This window comes from Anopheles darlingi, chromosome 2, assembly GCF_943734745.1.
Source record: "Anopheles darlingi chromosome 2, idAnoDarlMG_H_01, whole genome shotgun sequence".
NCBI classification, from domain to species: domain Eukaryota; kingdom Metazoa; phylum Arthropoda; class Insecta; order Diptera; family Culicidae; genus Anopheles; species Anopheles darlingi.
Genome location: NC_064874.1, coordinates 18,365,227 through 18,382,091, shown reverse-complemented (window position 1 = coordinate 18,382,091; position 16,865 = coordinate 18,365,227). Strand labels below are relative to the sequence as shown.

Here is a 16,865-nt window from a genome sequence, read left to right as displayed (position 1 = left end):
CGCAAAAAGTACGCCTGCTGAGACAGTTTCAGGTCAAGGTGCACGGACGAGAAGAGCAGTTGAACTAGATCGAATGCCGGTGATCCCCAAGCGGCATGCTGATAATCAACAAAAGCAACATGTTTTACCTCGGAACCTTCATACATGAACAACATATCATTCAGGGATGCTTTTCCGTGATTGAGCACAGTAAACGTTTTGGCGTCAATAGTCGAGGTATCTAGAAGAAAATTACAGACACGCCCGATTGCCATCTTCAGCTCTTCAATGTAATCTGCTGCAAAGTCCCAGTCTTGCATTTCGTTCAACAAGGCCGTAACAGCAGGCGAGAACCGTTCATCGGTCGCTTGTGCCAGCTCCATCACGCAGCATCCTTCCGTTAGCTCTTTCGGCAGTTGCCCACCATTGGCACGGTATACGGCGGAGGCCGCATGGAATTTTGCCAACTGAGCAAGCGCTAACTCAGTATGCTTCTTATCTAGTCCATCCTGACGATTGAACACCTTTCTGTAGCCGCTCGTTGAGAGATCTTCTTGGACAACGATGGCCACGGGCAGCACAACAGCGGGTTTGTAGTATCGCGCACCGAGAGCAACGGGTTCTCCTTCATCGCGATACAATTGCTCAAAGGCAGGTAACAGCATTTCATAAACCTGCTGTTCCCGTACGTAACAATCGCGATTTCGTTCGTATGCAGCAAGATGTCCCTTTGGCGGTGCCTTAACAATGAGTGAAAGGATCTCCTCGGTTCCAATATCCTGCCGAAGCAGGTTTACTTTCACAGCATACAGGGCCGGTGACCTATTGTTGCTCTTCTCAGTTGCTGCCTTGGCATAGATGCTTCGTATGATGCGATTTTTGCCAATGGTCCCTCCAAATTTGCTGGCAACGATATCAGTGATGAAGTCTTTGCTTAGCCATAGGGGCAGCTGCACAGATCCCTCACATTCAACGTCCAGCGGTGTCTGCGTACCGAGCTGCAGTATGTCGAAGGCCCCCATATTGTAGAAGTAATCCATGATCTGCTCCATTCGTTTCACGAACGCCGGATTGTTGTACAGTTTCAGTTTGAACTGGATTCCAGCATCCCCTTGATCCATCATGAGATCCATCGAGGCGTCATCTGTTTTCTCCAGCAAACAAACCGGCAGAATCGAAAAGGATATGATAAAGCCATACATATGATGGGTTATCACATCCGAATGCAATTCAGTCAGTGTGGGCAATTCGCCACCGTAGCCCAAGAAGGTGAGTTCGCGAACTAAGTTCTGGTGATAGTAATGTAGCAGCGTATCCATTTGAGGAAATCGGTTCTCTCCGTTGACGGATGTGAACATAAAGTACAGCAAATCCACGGCTGGTGTGCACCAGAAACTTAGCTGAAAATCGATCTACATTCGATCCTGGTTAGTGGTATTTACATGTGTATATGCGTTGCCAATAGTGTTACCAATGCAATCTCATCCAGCGCGTTCTTGTCGTCATAGTGAAAGAGAATGTTGTTGCACCACGCGTCTCCATGGTTCAGTACGTTAAAACGGTGCGCACTAGCACGCATACGCCTCACCATTACATCAAACATATCCATACCCCAATGTTTCTGAAAAAAACAGTGAAAGCCTCGATGATATACCATACGCGACATCTGCCCTACAGTTAGCCTACCATAATCTCTGCGAAGTACTTTCCCTTATCGGACCAGTTACTGAAGATCATGTACATAAAGTCGGATTGCAGCTTCTGGAATTGCTCATGCATGGCGCGGCCTTTCTCAGCAAACATGGCCTCTTGAAATTTGTCGTCGTACGGTCCGTTTTGCTCGCAGTACACCGCGGAAGCGGCATGGAACTGTGCCAACCGACGCAACAGCATACGACTGTGGTCCATGTCTAGGCCCTGGCGTCGGTTCGCCATCCGGAAGTCACGCTCGCGAAGATCCTCCAACACGAGCGCAGTCGTCGGTTTGGAGCACAGCTTCCAGCAACGTGGCCCAAAGGTAATCACACGGCCTCGCTCTGCGTACAGCTTTTCTAGTGCGGGTAGCACCTGACCGTACATATCGGTTTCGCGAGGAAATAGATTCATCGATTGAATCAGGTCATTGGTTATCCCTAAGTTCGGCAAAGCCTTGACGATAAGTGGCACGACGACAGGGCTACCCTGGACCTCCACCGTCACCTGCACCCGGTACAGCACCGAGGCGTAGTTATCACCCGATTCTGTGGCCGGCTTCACGTTCAGGTCAGTAATTTCGAACTCCGATACCGGACGCGCTAGTTTAGTGGTAATCACGTCGACGAAAAATTCTTTCGTTATCCAGTCTGGCACCGGAGCAGTTGCTTTAGTGGACGTAGCCATTATTCACTTGGGTTTTGAATTTTGAGCACTGCCTTGGAACTGTACTATCGCAGACCCGATACGATCGTTACCACTCTCAAAGGTACACTAACAGCCGAAAAACGAACTCACGCGAGTTTTGGAAGTTGACTGCCTTATTTATTGATTGCCCAGATAAACATATTATCTTTCTGTAGATTAGAGTGTGCGCATACCGCGAGGTGTTGCGATTAAAGGTGTACTTTCTGCCGCTGACATGGCATAAATTTTACGTCGGGCAAATAGATTCAGACAATCTTTTACAGTATGTTTTGAGTTTTTCAAACTTCCCATCGCATGCGGATCTATTAATCAAATTATTTTATGATACTAGAAATAAGCGCACCTCTCTAGGGTGATAGATGTTCAGCGAAGAAGTGTGATCCTCCCAGCATTACTCACACGTGAGTTCTCTCGATCAACAGGAGTTAATGCTCACGCAATGTTTTCCTACATTCCATCAGTTGATTCACACGATCCACACCACACATGCGCTATCCCATTTTTGGTCATGAAATTTAACTCAAGTTGATAATTGATGAGGGTGTGTGCGTAGTATCAGTAGGCCAACTGATAAAAAGGGTCAATGCTTTATGATCCAACTCCTTTTACAGAGTATAGACGAACACATTTACCGTTGATAATACGAGGAACGCCACACCGGCCGCTCGTTGATTTGTTTTTGTCACCAGCACCGACCGACAATGGCTCATCATTATGGAATCGCTAGAAAAACCAAAAGTCATGCTGACGGTGGAGTTCTGTTTATTTTACTTACCCTACTCCTGGCCTTCTCGTTTGGCGACCATTCGTTTGGGGATTCGACATTCAAGATTTTTTTTTCTGTGTGTGCGTGTACTGATGAACAGAACGAAATCCGGTTGAGGGAGTAATAATGAAAATAATATCTTTATTCAACGTAAATGCGGTGGGGTAGACGTAGAAACCGATCATTTGGCCTCGCCGGGAATGCCGCGATGGCGGAAGTAGGGAATCAACGGTTTGAGCTGCGCTTTAAGCTGATCATTGTTGAAGAATTCTTTCTGAAAGCGCTGACCGGCCTCCGAGCTGGCATCGATGATCGTATCGAGCGATGCATCCGCATCCGTTTCCGGTACTACCACGAATGGCATCATGAGAAGCGCACTGATGAATCCGTACGACAGGTGATCGGCGAAATCGACGTGTAGTTGCTGTAACGTCGGTAACCGCTTGCTGTACCCCAGCAGCACCAGATTGTCGGTCAACCGCTCTTGGTAGAAGCGCAGGAAGTAGTTCAGTTTGGGCAACATCAGATCGGAACTGACCGAGGAGAAGATTAAACTGTGCAAATCTATGACAGGTGTCGTCCAGCAGCACATCTGGAAGTCGAGCAGCGTGACGGCCGAAGGGACGGGCTGATCAGAGTCGTCGTACTTAAAGACCATGTTGTTCACCCACAAATCACCGTGCACTAGCACATTGAATCGATCATCGCGCGGAGTGATGGCCTGCGCCACATCGTCCATAAGGTGCTTGGAGTGTGCCAGCAGATCGGCGTAATAGCCCGGATCGAGATCCCACGTCGCCATACACTGGACGAGACTGTCCAGCATAGGCTGGAACAGCTCGTTTGACATTCTTTTCAAGCTTTCGATCGGCTTCGGTCCAACCAGCTGTTCCGGCATGTGTTTACCACGATCTGCGCACACGGCGGATGCGGCATGGAATTTGGCCAGCAAATCCAATGCCAGCTCGGTATGCCGTTGGTCCAGACCAGTGCGCCGATCCGCCATACGGCTACCACTGAAGGTCAGATCATCCAGGACAAGCACATCCACCGGCACCCCCTGGCATGATTTGAGGCACCTGGGACCAAACTGCACAGTGACACCCTTGTCCCGGTACATCTGTTCGAACATTGGAATACATCTGGTATAGACCAATGTTTCGCGTACCGAGAAATCCAGGTACGCCATATGATCTGCCAAAACGCCCTTCGGTGGTGCCTTGACAATTGCCGAGAATCTCTCCACGCTACCCGTCAGTTGGTTCTGCACATCCACCTTCGCTCGATACAGAACCGATGCGTAATTGTCGCCCTTTTTGGTGGCCAACTCAACATGGACGCTACGAATGATTCGATCGGTGGAAGCACCGAGCTCGCCAAGCTTTGACTTCACGACATCCTCGAAGAACTGCCTATCGAGCCAGAGTGGTAGATCGATGGAATCGTCACACTCGATACCGGCTGGCCGCTGTACACCAAGACCATTGATGTCAAACGCTCCGGTGTTGTAAAAGTGCTCCATGATCTGACCCATCTGCTGGACGTAGGCGCTGCTGTTGTACATCTTCTGCTTGAACGCGTTACCGGCATCGCCTTGATCGAGCATCAAGTCGATCGATGCATCGTCCGTTTTCTCCATTAAACACATCGGGAGAATCGAGAAGGAGGTTGATAAGCCGTACAATTGATGTTCGATGAAATCGACGTTCAGCTCCTTTAGTGTAAGCTGCCGGCCACCATAGTCCAGCAGGGTCAAGCAGTCGGTCAACTGCTGGTAATAGTAGTAAATCAAGTAGTTCATCTCGGGCAATCGCAAATCACCGCGAACCGAGGAGAAAATGAAATAGTTAAGATCAATTACGGGGGAACCGTACATGCACATCTGGAAGTCGACCTAGGAAAAATAGGGCAAAAGCACAGTCAGTCAGACGGTTAGAAACGCTCCATTGCCGTAGCAGCGTTCACTTACAAGCACGATGTCCTCGAGCTGTTCGTTCTCGGTGTTGTAGTGGAACATCATGTTGTTACACCACATGTCTCCATGGTTCAGCACATTAAAGTGGTTCAGGTCTGCTTTCACTATGCGAAGCAACGCATCAAACATGTCCAATCCCCAGTGTTTCTGAAATCATTCCAAACGGAGGCATACCTCTAACCAGCTACGTTTGCAAACACCTTCCTTCCAGATACTTACCATAAGTTCCGCATAAAACCGGCCATTGTTCGGCCATTCGCACATGGTTTTGTACATGAAGGCGTCGTGCAGCTTCTGAAACTGCTCAAACATTTTCCGGCTCTTCTCGGCGTACATGCCCTCTTTGAACTTATCGTCGTACGGTCCATTCCGTTCGTACTGCACGGCCGAAGCGGCATGAAACTGGGCCAAACGCCGCAGCAGCTTCTTGCAATGCTCCATATCTAAGCCTTCGCGCCGATTAGCCATCCGATAACCACGATCCTTTAGATCCTCCATAACGATGATGTCCGTTGGCTGAGAGCAGTGCTTGAGGCAGCGCGGTCCAAACGCCACCTCGACACCACGTTCCCGGTAAAGACGCTCGAAAGCCGGTAGCACCTCTGTATACATCGCGATCTCCTTGGGGAACACGTTCAACGACGTAATCATCTCCTCCGAGAGACCCATGTTGGGCAGCGCTTTCACGATCAGTGAAATATCCTGACGCTCACCGGACACGCCACTGGTCACCTGCACTGACACGCGATACATAACGGACACAAAATTGTCACCAGATTCGGTGGCCGCCTGAACGTCCAGCCCTTCGATAGTGAACGCATCCTCCGGTACGCCTAACTTGGTCGCAATCGCATCGACAAAGAAACTCTCCGTCATCCACGACGGAATGGTAATTGGTTTCGGCGCCATTACGCGAGGCGGCTTACGATTAGACGATTTGCCTTTTTTTTTCCTACGTTTGTAGAGAGACCGTACCGTACTGCACGGGTGCTCACGCTAAACTAGCGGCAAACACGCTGGTGGGAGTCTGTTTTTGTATTTCAGAAATCATCTCGACATTGTGTTATCTACCTTTTCAAGGCTCGCAAATGAAATCGCTGCACCGCGTTCCTCCCGTTGCGTGGTAGATGATTAAATAGAGGTTTTTCTTATCGGAACATGTGTAATAGAACTTTTTTTTGTGATCGCATTGGTGGTCACTGAGCTGGCTGAGGTTGATCTCGGTCCGGAATGTAGGCAAAATGTTTTAATATGCTCAAATGAAATGCCAGATCTAGGTGGATACGACACGATCGTTATGAGCAATGAAACACCGCAATATTCTGGCTTACCCTAGAAGCAACGGTGAACCTTGAACACAATTAACCGTGGCGCGTTAGAGCAGGTGGGGAGAGTGGATGGGTGATGACGACATTGAATTTTTTTGCGGTTTTAGAACGCGATGCTCCGATGGCATGAGATTGTGTATTAGGAAGTTTGACGCGCCTTCTACTGGCCCGGCGACTGGCGACTGTGACCAGTCGGATGTATTTGTGCTTTGATTTGCTCTAGGCGGATGTCCCCCGCAATAGCCAACCCCTTGGCACGCGTAATTGATAAATCGTCACCGCGGCACACGCAATATTTTTAAAGTATCACCAGGCTATCGCAGCTATCACCTGCCTTATCGGCGCATGGCCGTTGTGGGCACGAGCCAGATACGGACACTGTGTGGCATTGGGAGGAACGAATTTTACGATACCGATAGGAATGTTTTTTGCTCGGACAAAGTGGTCGCGTGGTTTCGAAGGAATGGGTTAAATATGTCTTACAACTTGCACATAAAATAACTGATCTGATAAGTTTTTGGAATTCACCGCTAAAAATATTTCAAAAGCTTACAGCATTAGTAAAGTATAGTTACATGGTTGCAAACAGCTTTTGCCGCTATCTATCAGCTATCGGCGTCTCCCATGATTGCGGTTTTGATAGTGATGTGTGGTAATGACATAGAATGAAATATTATGTAATAATAGCAGAATAAACTGGTTTGGTATGTAAGCACATGGAATTGACCGAATGAACTCCATTTAGCTGCTGTTCAGTACTAGTTTTTCGAGGATCGTCTTTAAGTGAACATATCCCTATTTCTAGCTGCTATAACGATTCCTGTTAGTCGCATGAGTAAATAGAGGATTCAGTTTGGAGTATTAAGCGTTCATTACTCAATGCACATTTAATGCAACATTTTAGAGCCACGATGCCAAAGTTGTAGCCTATCATAACTTCAAATGTGGCCCGACTTTTTTAAAACGATAATCACTTACTCGGAACATAATTTAGCTAATGTTTTTCGTATAAAATCAAATGAAAAAAAATTTAACGTGATCCTCCGCACGGCGATTACACTATCCGTGTTCACTAAAGCGGTTCCGCTTTACACACGGAAAGAATCATTAAAAGTAATGTACATGATTAAGTAGCTGGATTTGAAAAACACAATATCGACATCTCCTGCCCATTATCCATAAGATTGATGTTGCGCCGTTTTCATGAGGATTGACTGTAGTTCGATCAAATGATATGTATCGGCTTGCCTGGACTACTATGCCGTTTCCTTCTATAGTGGGTCTCAAAACCCACTGGACAAGGAGCTCCCGGTGAAACAACAGCAGCAGCAACAGTCGATTGGGAAGAAAGAACTCGAGGCACGGGCAGACAAAGTACGCAAGGACCGGTTGATGGTAAATCCACGCGACGAACGGTTCCAGGAGATACTGGCCCAGAAGGAACGCAACGACCCTTCTTGGTAATGCAGCACTATTGCTGCCCACTCTGCTGGGTTCTTGCTGCATTTTTTCACTGCAAAAAACGAGAAAAAAATTTAAACTCTGGGAGGACGAGAAAACCAAAGCATACCGCACGTCACCGGATTTCCGCGAAACGAGCGCCAAAAAACCGCCGTTCAAACCGGGGTTCAACGGCCGTTCAAACTTTAGAGCATAGCTGCTCGAAATAAAGCACTTTTTGAAAAATCTAGCAGTTTGCTCGAAAAATTTCGGAAAAAATCGAGCTCGAAAGTGACAGCCAAACTGACAGCCAAACTGACAGCGTTGTTTTGGTTCAGTTTGAGGTTAGAGATACGGTTTTGTAAAAATCCGAGTAAAAATGCGAAATTCTGAACATTTTTGAACCATTTCCTGTGCGATAATAAGCACAACATCAAGTCGCATCAAGTTGCAACTCCCGCATCAAGTTGCAACTCCCGCATCAAGTTGCAACGTCGATCGCGTTGGAAAAGTAGGCTGGAAAAGTACAGAAAACTTGGAGAACCGCTACCAACGCTGCAGTGCGAAAAGATCCATTAAAGACGGGACGCAACCACGAAAAAAGGATTCTACCTTTTAGTAAAGGGAGAGGTTGCTCCGGCATTCAATTAACCAGCTCACGATCGACTATAGAGAGTGCAGAAACCAGAAATCAGAACGTCCGCATCATCCGTATCACAACAACCGCAATTAAGCCTGCATTTGCCGCTGCATCCGTGTTCCGCCCGTGTACCTGTTCCTTCCCGCTTCCAACGATCTCCGTGCCGGTTATCCTTGCGGTTTACGCCTTGTCCCTGCCTGCCGCAGCCTCCCCACGGTAGCTGTAGATCGTGTTTCTCGGTATCGCGCGATGCTCTCTGGCCAACGATGAATGAGCCGTCTACATCTCAACTGCAGCAGCCGCGGTTGACCGAGAATGATCAACTGTTCGAGGAACTGCACGGACACATCGTGTACGTGGGAAACCTGCCCAAGAGTACGCTCCTGACGGAGCTGATTGAACTGTTCAAATTTGCCGGCCGCATCGAACGCGTCGCCTGGTACGGTGAGCATCGCACGGACATCAACACGAAGATCGCCTTTATTCGTTTCCGGACCGCACGACACGCAAAGGAGGCCGCGAAATGGGATCGAGTGCGTTACTTCGACTCGGTCCTCATCGTGATGCAGATATTCAAGGACCAGTGGTTCGACATGAGCGTTTCCATCATCGTACGAAACATCCGGGATGGTAGGTAGAGCAGCTCGCAGACCAGCTGCGTCAACCGGTGGTTTCATGTTTCATCAATGTTCGCTTCTCCCGTTCTTCTATTCAAGATACAACGGACTGGCAGCTTTACGAAGCGTTCCGTAGGTTTGGCAAGATCTACGGAATATTAATACCGACGCACGGTACTGCTTACGTAGGCTTTTACTACGAGGAGGAAACTCAGCGCGCGCTCGAGATGGACAACAATATGTTCAATGGAAACCGGATGCGGGTAGCGATGCTGCGTCGGAATCTGCCGCTACAGCAGATCGACATCTTCGACACGGCACGCAACGACGTACGGCTGCTACGTGATATGCTGCTGGAGGTGGACGAAAAGCTGGAACAGTTTTACTCAGCCTATGACGAGGCGTTTAACTATTCCTCCAAAGAATACCGGCGCTGGAAGCGGAAGCGACGCCGCGTAACGCCGCTCTTAAGCGAATCCAGTGACACCTCGTCCGAGAGCAGCGCCTCGACGGTGTCGGTCATTTCGAACCGCAGCGTGACGGACGTGCGGCGTATTTTGTGCGCTTCGAACGAGGAAAACCGATGCTTGGGCATTTTTGGCATGAGCCCGGAAACGACGGAGAACACACTGATGAAGCTGTTTTCGCGCTACGGACAGGTGAAGGACATCAAGCTGATCTACGACGGCAAAACGAACGTGTCACGCGGATACTCGTTTATCTACTTCAAGCATGCCAGCGATGCCCGTCGGGCGCAGCGTAAGCTCAACGGTACTATGCTAGATGGGCGCAAAGTACGCGTCGACTTTAGCCGCAGCAAACCGCACGAGGCCCGTGCCGATCGACGCAAACGTTCGCCTCCGCCGGCCGCCTCGACGAGCGTCGATCACGATCGTTGTTGCCATCATCGACATGGTGCTGCTCATCACAAGAAGCGCAAAAAGCGACGCACCCACCACTCGTCGTCTGACTCCGAGTAACGGGCTTATCGACACCCGTAGTGTCGACGCCCTGTACCCCTCCACAATCTCCTCCGCATTCCTGATCACAACACGGATCTCGCTCATTTGTCATCGATGGCGGAAGAACGCGGAGCTTTACATCATAGTGCACACCCTGACCTTAACTGAATAGTGGAGGGAAAATGATATCAAATTCGCGGTTCTTCGGTTTGCTTCTCGTCGGTCGTTGTTTTGTTTTTTTTTTCATTTTCTTCTCTTTATTTTAGGACAACAGTTTAGTGGCCCCCTCGATCTTTCATTTATGAATATTTGTTCAGTACTTGCGATTACAAATGAACGACCAGATGAACGAAACAACTCAACATTGTTTACCGATAGAACAGCGCATCGTCGTTTTGGTAATTATGATTAGCGACACGAAGAAACCAGACAGACAACACACCGCGTCCCATAGCAAACTCAGTTTGGTTTGTTACAGGAGCTTATACGTAGATTTCTTTTTTATTACTTTATTTGTTCTCTTTCTATCTTTCCACAAGAATCGTGACATTTAGTCGGTGAGTTTGGACTTTGAATTTAATGTTTAAGAAGATACGAACGTTACGAGAGGAAAACGCAGGGATAGGTTTCCTTTTGCCAGCCACCTTGGCGCCTAGTGTACTGTACCGCGTGATTGTGATTAGCGGATCGCAAAAAGCAACAGTGAAGCCGAGTGAAGTGATCGAAGCCAAGGTCATCAGGCAGCATCGAGGACGAAAGTGTGTAGTTGCTGCATTAGGGTATGTTCTGGCACGATCGCTTAGCCCCAAGTGAACGTGAAAAGCACAACGAAGCACCGTAGCACTTCCAGTGACCGGACTACCGTATCGGTGTTATCCAGAAGAGCGTTTTCTTCCGGGTTGCTTTGTATAAAGTCAGAGAGGTAAGAAGGGAACTGATTACGGCAAAGGACACAGCAAGAAATGAAAAAGGAGGTAGCTTTTAAGAATTAATTAGTGGATGTCAGATCATCGTCAGAGGATGGTCATCTTGCAGAGAAGTAAAAGAGACCAAGAGTTCGAAAACCAACAACACTGGTAACAGATTTACATTTAAAAAAAAATGCGAAACAGGAAAAGTTGTTATGTACATAACGATTGTTGGAACGCGAAACTCCCCGATAGAGAGAAAGAGAATGAGATAGATATAGAGAGACAGAAAGATCAGATCAGATGCCAAAAGATGGGCATCTCGATCACCACCGTACAGCCATCGCTGATGAGGATAGGAGTAGTTCGATGAAAAATTAAAAAAAATAGGAACCAGCACCTCCAATTCCATGCAGGTTATAACTCAGCATCAGCGGCAATAGGAACAGCATCGTTGATGATAGAGCACGCAGCGATCGTAAGGGGTAATCAAGCAACTTTAACAATCGATAAGTAATACAGTAGCTGTTGCAGATGCGCTGCAACCGTCCGTTCGATCGATGTGAGTGTACCTGTGCATTCGTGCGTTGAGTGTGCGTTGTTCCATTTTCCCCGTTCCTCCTGCGGAGGAGCCGTCTGTGGCTACCCCAACTTCAAACACTCTCAATCACTCGAGTCAACCGCTGCCGACAGTGTCTCAAGTTCATCTTCAACCTGTGTGATGCTGCACCGCCGGTACTGTGGTAGCGCTGTACGCGGCCAGATAGTCACTACCGTTGGTAGGGTTGGTGGAAGACACAGCAGCAGCGGCGGCGACAGCGGCCGCAGCAACTGCAGCCCGCTGTAGCGATGAATGATGCAGATGGTGCACCCCGGACGCTCCCGTAGTAGTGGGCGGTAGTGGTACCGGTGCCGGAGCCACGACCGACGGATGATGGCTGTGATGATGTTGCTGTGTCGCCTGTGTAGAGGAAGAGGATGATGATGATGACGACGACGGTGGTGGAGGTGGCGGCGGTGGTGCTTGGTGATGAAGATGCGCATGATGATGGTGCGATTGATGATGCTGATGGTGATGGTGGTGCTGTTGCTGCTGCTGCTGGTGATGATGCTGATGATGATGATGGTGGTGGTGGTGTGCGGAGTTACTGCTGGCAAGGGATGGGTAGAGCTCCGGTGAACGGCCATCGTGTGTCGGTGTGCCGGTCAGTAGCTCCGACATGAATCCGATGTAGGTGATCGCCAGCCGTAATGTTTCAATGCGTGACAATCGCTTTTCGTACGCAAATGTCGGCACCTTGCGCCGTAGTTTGTCGAATGCCTCGTTAAGATTAAACATGCGACGTCGTTCGCGAATGTTGGCCGCTCGCCGCTGTGCCATCGAAGCAACCCGGCGGCGCGTTTTCTTCGAGGAAGAGCTCTGTGATGCGGCGTGTGCACCGCGTGGTGACAACCGTTGGCTAACAAAGCTGCCTACCTGCTGTCGAGGCCAAATTGCTACAAAAAAGAAGTCAGTGCAAACGGGACAAAGAGGGAAACAAATCAGTCAATATCCGAAAAAAATGCAATCCTGTATGCAAAATTCAGTCAAATTCATTCAAATTCAGCAGCCAACCTTCCAACCTCTGAAATCGTTCAACAGCTCTTACACCTGATTCACTCAAAAAGCTTCGTTCTTAAGTACACACGCGATCAGTGACAACTCAATAACTCAACTTCAATTTAGTCAATCACACTGTTCATCAGACAGCCAACAAACCATGACCAGCATAACGGCAGCGGCGGCGGCGGCGGCTCCACGATCACGGCACTCAATGCAACATCAACTTTCAATATGCCGCGATGGTGTGAACGAGCTGATAAGACGTGTTTTTGTCGATCCTCGAATCGGTACAAAGAAGATCAAGAATGTAAGCGTCGTAAATGTAGATAAAATGTTCGCAAATCTGATTAAACGTCATCTCTGAACAGTAGCACGTGTGTTGTGTGAGTTTCTATCCGGAAGCTGCCGAATGGCGTGTCTATCGTCTTCAACATGCCCACCTCTCAAAACTCAATCAATATCCTGCACGGCAACCCATTTCAAATTCAAAATTTTATCATCTTAAGCTCAACAACCAACAGCTTTTGTTTTCGTTTCAAGAAGAATCGGCCATTTGCTTGATCAAGTATCGTAATCTACAATCACAGACGCTTCTTAATTGCTATGCCTCAATCACACCCTTGCATCCGAAATGAATCCGACTTAGTCGTCCTCAAACTACAATAAAATCAATGCTGAATGTGGCTAGCTCTGGTATGTATCATTAATACCGTCGTAACTGTTTCTTAATTTCCAGGTGTTCTTCAAGATAGTTCGATTGATAAGTAAGCATCATGAATATGAACTAATCATGATAGTTTTTTTTTACTATATTTTGAGGGAACAACGATCGAGCACTGCACAATTATCAAGGAGCAAGTTGTAGCAAATCAATTTAAAATCACGAATCATCTAATGCTGTTTGGTGACTGTTGTTTCTACTCTTAAAAGCGATAATATTTCGGTAAAAAAGGGGCGAGCTGCTAATGCGTACTATAATACGTAAGTGCTAATCACCGATGATTCTGACAAATGCAGCAATCAAAAGGATTAAATCCAAAATGCCGCAGGTTAGTAGTTATTTACGGTTACACAGTTACAGAACACTTGTGACGACGGAATGGTTTTCTCCGGCAAAAAGGTAAGATATTTTTAAAGGAAAGTAAATACAGAAATCAAAGAAAACACTATAGTTACATATTCATTTATTATTATTGAACAGAAAAATGTAATGTCAAGATCTAGATTCTCCATAACGGAAGAATTTAATTCGATTCGAAAAACGGCTTGCTTCGAGCCTTGATTTTTTTCAAATAAAATCCTAAACCACGTCCTTTAAAATATATAAGTTCTAGTAAAGAATAAACGTTGTTTAAACAACTTTTATTCTTAACGACTAAATTACTGCCACAGCATCTATTTTACAAAATCATCGCAAAGTTTGTTGACTTTGTTCCCTTCTTAGCACAGCACTGGATCATATCAAATATATCTATTTGATTAACTTCACTGACGGTGTTGTTTTCAGGAAAAGTTTGAAATTGAACATAGAGCCAACCATTTACTTTAAAACAACACTAAAGACTATATGAAAAGCGAATAGTGATAAGAAAAAACCTTACAGGTAGATCACGTAAGCCTAAAGATTTAAATACTATATTCGGATTGAAAAATCCTTTGAAGAATTAAATAATGCAATAGCTGCAGTGTGAATAAACTTTATGAAAATAGCATATACTCATTTGACAAGCTTTTCACTGACATTCTTCGTAAAAGTATTTTATATCTTTTTTGATGTTCTTTTACTATCGATCCATCACATGAAACATAACTTGCAGAGATTTTATTTCACAATCTCTAGTGGAACATTCTGTTTAAAAAATATACGTAAGTGATCCTCCTTAGCTTCCCTTTTTTTCTTTTGTAACATTTACATCACATCGCATCGTATTACAAACTGAAATACTTGTTTCAATTCAATTCAATACATGATTGCTCTCTTCGATTATTTCATCACTGATTCGAAGCATCTATGATATCACTCATGGAACTGCAAATTACACATTTTTAAAACCACCGCCCGAGTACACGGCACTCCATTTTTAGTGTATTTAGCAAGCTTTAACTTACCTAAATCAGCACACGGGAAGCCGGCCATCAGCTCGGGATAGTGAACCATCGATGATGGATTTTCCTGACCCCAAATGGGCGTGAACGGCGCTACATCCGGCGGGAACGGTGGTTCCATGTTCAATCTCAATTTGCTAGTAACCCAAAGTTAATTCCTGCTGCCTTTATTGCGCTGGATTCTCCACATTTGTCGCACTTTTCTCCATGAGTTTCTTGACGTAAAGCACTGACACTATTGCGCTATGGCTCCTATGATGGTTTGTTGGTTCCTAGGCTGCGGTATCTATCCTGTATGCTGCAGCCACCGTGGAACTATGGAGACCGCTGGACCGTTTCGGATAAGAGATGCTGTTCGACTGAACGCTCGCCTTTGCCGAATTTCATATCCTGACGGAACGAACGAAGGAACGAATCTGGGCGCGGTGGGTACGTGCGTATGTGTACGTGAAGCATGGCTAGGGGACACCGAGGGTTGGCTGCATTATTTTTAATATCCTAGCATCTGTGCGCTGTCGCATCCTTTCCGGTGTCCTTTCTCCCAATCGCCACCACCCTTCCTGTCGCTTGAAACGGTTCGGGCGCCATTGGTGGCAGCTTGCGCGAATGGCACTTCCCACTCGCCTTCGCCCCATCGACCAACGACCCTTAGTCACGACTAAAGCACCCACTAAGGATGCTGCAAATTCGAAAGGAACCATACTAAAGCCACCTAATACTGAACTAGAATAACAGAGCCAAAATACAGGAATAAGAAAGGGAAGAAACGCACCGAATTCACTCGAACCAAACTTCGGTGGCCTGCACTACCCAAAACTTCTTCTCGATACTCGAAGTTGAACGTATCTTAAATAGGGATTGTGTTGAAAACACAATATTCTTCCACTGCCCCTTCACTTCTAGTCGGGCGTTCAGCAACTTCTAATGGGTGATTATGAATTTTCTGGAGTATTTGGTTTTTTGTTGGACAAAGTTTTCTATTCCTGTGTTGCTTCCAGTCCAACTCTCAATTTCTCTGTTCTCTAGTCCTTCTTCCGATAACGATATGCCCGTGATATAAATTACTATGTAAATGCAAAAGTTAATTTGGTTAACTTTGACCCGCGGCGCGTAAACAGAAATGGAGCTGGAATTGAGCAAAGGTAAGATAAAATATGTTTAAATTTTGCAAAGTAAATAGCTGGTTTTACGAAAATATGCTTAAAATAAAGATTACTCAAATTTTCTACCTTATTCCAACGTGTTTGTAGTTTCTTTCTTCTTGCGTGAAAGAACTTGAATTTACTGTGGTTTGTAAAGTTATTTCAATGTGTTTAGGGTTCACGTAGCATCCTGTAAATGAAACAATCCATCTTGAAAGTGGCCAAAAAGCCTGGAAAGGGAGGGGGTGGGCAGCAGATTGCACACAGAAAGTAAATTCCATCTCTGCCTAAATCGCATCCCATCCCGAGCATTACCTTGCGCCTCCATTGGGTAGCGGATTCAACAAGCGACACTGAGCGTTACCCGGGGAATACGGTCGCAAGCTGACTCCGCCCATCGTGCCAGGATAACAGATTTCGGCGACCAATCGAAAAACATGTTGCCTACAGCAGCAGGCACTCTCGCAGAATAACGCACCCATACGGTGAAAGGATGGAACCAACAGCACCGAATGGCACACCGGTATGACGCGTATACGGCCGGAGCCAACTGCTGTGCTGGCGCGATGGCGCACCCGGCAGCACCAGCACCATTTGGCGGACATCGTGCTGCGCGTGTGCGCCGCCTTGGAAATCCTCATCCTGCTGCCGGTCCGGGGCGGGCGATGTAGCTGATGTTTCATTTTTCAATCCGTCGAAGGGAGCGCCGGTAGAAAATCGATCTTCGTGAAGGACCTAAAAACCTGGCACAATGTCCTGGCATCGATTGTTGGGGTTTCATTCGGTTGGATCTCGAACATATGCAGTAGATAATCCATTGGAAATCATCGTTGTTGCAAATTGAGTAAACCCTTTGTGTAAAGCATTATAAAGCTCATTTAGTCGTGAGTTATGGTAATTCATCAATTCTCATTCAATTCATATTTAGCATGTATTTGCCACGCTAAAAAGTGTAGTTTCAATTGAATTTCAACACAGAAATGCAATGTTCTTAGATTA

At 46.8% G+C, this 16,865-nt stretch overlaps 5 protein-coding genes across 6 annotated transcripts in view; 1 reads left to right on the top strand and 4 right to left on the bottom strand.

The window, feature by feature from the left end:
* LOC125951911 (uncharacterized) overlaps positions 1-1,298 on the bottom strand; it is a 1,611-nt gene extending 313 nt beyond the window's left edge. The window contains exon 1 of the mRNA XM_049681051.1: positions 1-1,298. This exon is cut by the window's left edge and continues 313 nt beyond it. Within this exon, the coding sequence (XP_049537008.1) occupies positions 1-1,298 (1,298 nt within the window).
* Positions 1,299-1,417: 119 nt separating this feature from the next.
* Positions 1,418-2,358, bottom strand: LOC125951906 (uncharacterized). Its single transcript, XM_049681044.1, has 2 exons — positions 1,666-2,358; positions 1,418-1,600 (listed from the first exon to the last, which is right to left on the bottom strand). Exons 1-2 carry the CDS (start codon positions 2,356-2,358, stop codon positions 1,418-1,420), a joined length of 876 nt encoding a protein of 291 aa, XP_049537001.1.
* An 899-nt stretch (positions 2,359-3,257) lies between these two features.
* On the bottom strand, positions 3,258-6,110 carry LOC125959712 (uncharacterized). The gene is made up of 3 exons (XM_049692598.1): positions 5,340-6,110; positions 5,115-5,267; positions 3,258-5,039 (listed from the first exon to the last, which is right to left on the bottom strand). The coding sequence occupies exons 1-3, from the start codon at positions 6,027-6,029 to the stop codon at positions 3,327-3,329; spliced, it is 2,556 nt and encodes an 851-aa protein (XP_049548555.1). The 5' UTR covers positions 6,030-6,110; the 3' UTR covers positions 3,258-3,326.
* Positions 6,111-8,231: 2,121 nt separating this feature from the next.
* On the top strand, positions 8,232-13,255 carry LOC125952498 (uncharacterized). 2 transcript variants are annotated; one of them, XR_007468819.1, is made up of 3 exons: positions 8,232-9,158; positions 9,245-10,314; positions 10,374-13,255. XR_007468819.1 is itself a non-coding variant. In XM_049681990.1 (2 exons), exons 1-2 carry the CDS (start codon positions 8,795-8,797, stop codon positions 10,123-10,125), a joined length of 1,245 nt encoding a protein of 414 aa, XP_049537947.1. In that variant the 5' UTR covers positions 8,232-8,794; the 3' UTR covers positions 10,126-13,255. The 2 variants fall into 2 exon arrangements, 1 of the variants encoding a protein (XP_049537947.1); XM_049681990.1 differs by having other exon boundaries at positions 9,245-13,255.
* LOC125951903 (protein Fer3-like) lies at positions 11,725-16,264 on the bottom strand. The gene is made up of 4 exons (XM_049681027.1): positions 16,182-16,264; positions 14,728-14,852; positions 12,136-12,512; positions 11,725-11,976 (listed from the first exon to the last, which is right to left on the bottom strand). Exons 1-4 carry the CDS (start codon positions 16,262-16,264, stop codon positions 11,725-11,727), a joined length of 837 nt encoding a protein of 278 aa, XP_049536984.1.
* Positions 16,265-16,865: the final 601 nt, after the last annotated feature.

What these genes read in the sequence shown, in the direction of transcription:
- LOC125951906 (XM_049681044.1), bottom strand. Translation starts at nt 2,358, where the DNA reads ATGGCTACGTCCACTAAAGCAACTGCTCCGGTGCCAGACTGGATAACG. An exon ending in AGTACTTCGCAGAGATTATG is followed by an intron (nt 1,601 to 1,665) that starts GTAGGCTAACTG and finishes TGTTTTTTTCAG; the next exon opens with AAACATTGGGGTATGGATAT.
- LOC125959712 (XM_049692598.1), bottom strand. Translation starts at nt 6,029, where the DNA reads ATGGCGCCGAAACCAATTACCATTCCGTCGTGGATGACGGAGAGTTTC. An exon ending in GGTTTTATGCGGAACTTATG is followed by an intron (nt 5,268 to 5,339) that starts GTAAGTATCTGG and finishes GAATGATTTCAG; the next exon opens with AAACACTGGGGATTGGACAT. An exon ending in AGCTCGAGGACATCGTGCTT is followed by an intron (nt 5,040 to 5,114) that starts GTAAGTGAACGC and finishes TATTTTTCCTAG; the next exon opens with GTCGACTTCCAGATGTGCAT.
- LOC125952498 (XM_049681990.1), top strand. Translation starts at nt 8,795, where the DNA reads ATGAATGAGCCGTCTACATCTCAACTGCAGCAGCCGCGGTTGACCGAG. An exon ending in CGTACGAAACATCCGGGATG is followed by an intron (nt 9,159 to 9,244) that starts GTAGGTAGAGCA and finishes CTTCTATTCAAG; the next exon opens with ATACAACGGACTGGCAGCTT.
- LOC125951903 (XM_049681027.1), bottom strand. Translation starts at nt 16,264, where the DNA reads ATGGGCGGAGTCAGCTTGCGACCGTATTCCCCGGGTAACGCTCAGTGT. An exon ending in CTACCCAATGGAGGCGCAAG is followed by an intron (nt 14,853 to 16,181) that starts GTAATGCTCGGG and finishes TAGCAAATTGAG; the next exon opens with ATTGAACATGGAACCACCGT. An exon ending in CTTCCCGTGTGCTGATTTAG is followed by an intron (nt 12,513 to 14,727) that starts GTAAGTTAAAGC and finishes TCTTTTTTGTAG; the next exon opens with CAATTTGGCCTCGACAGCAG.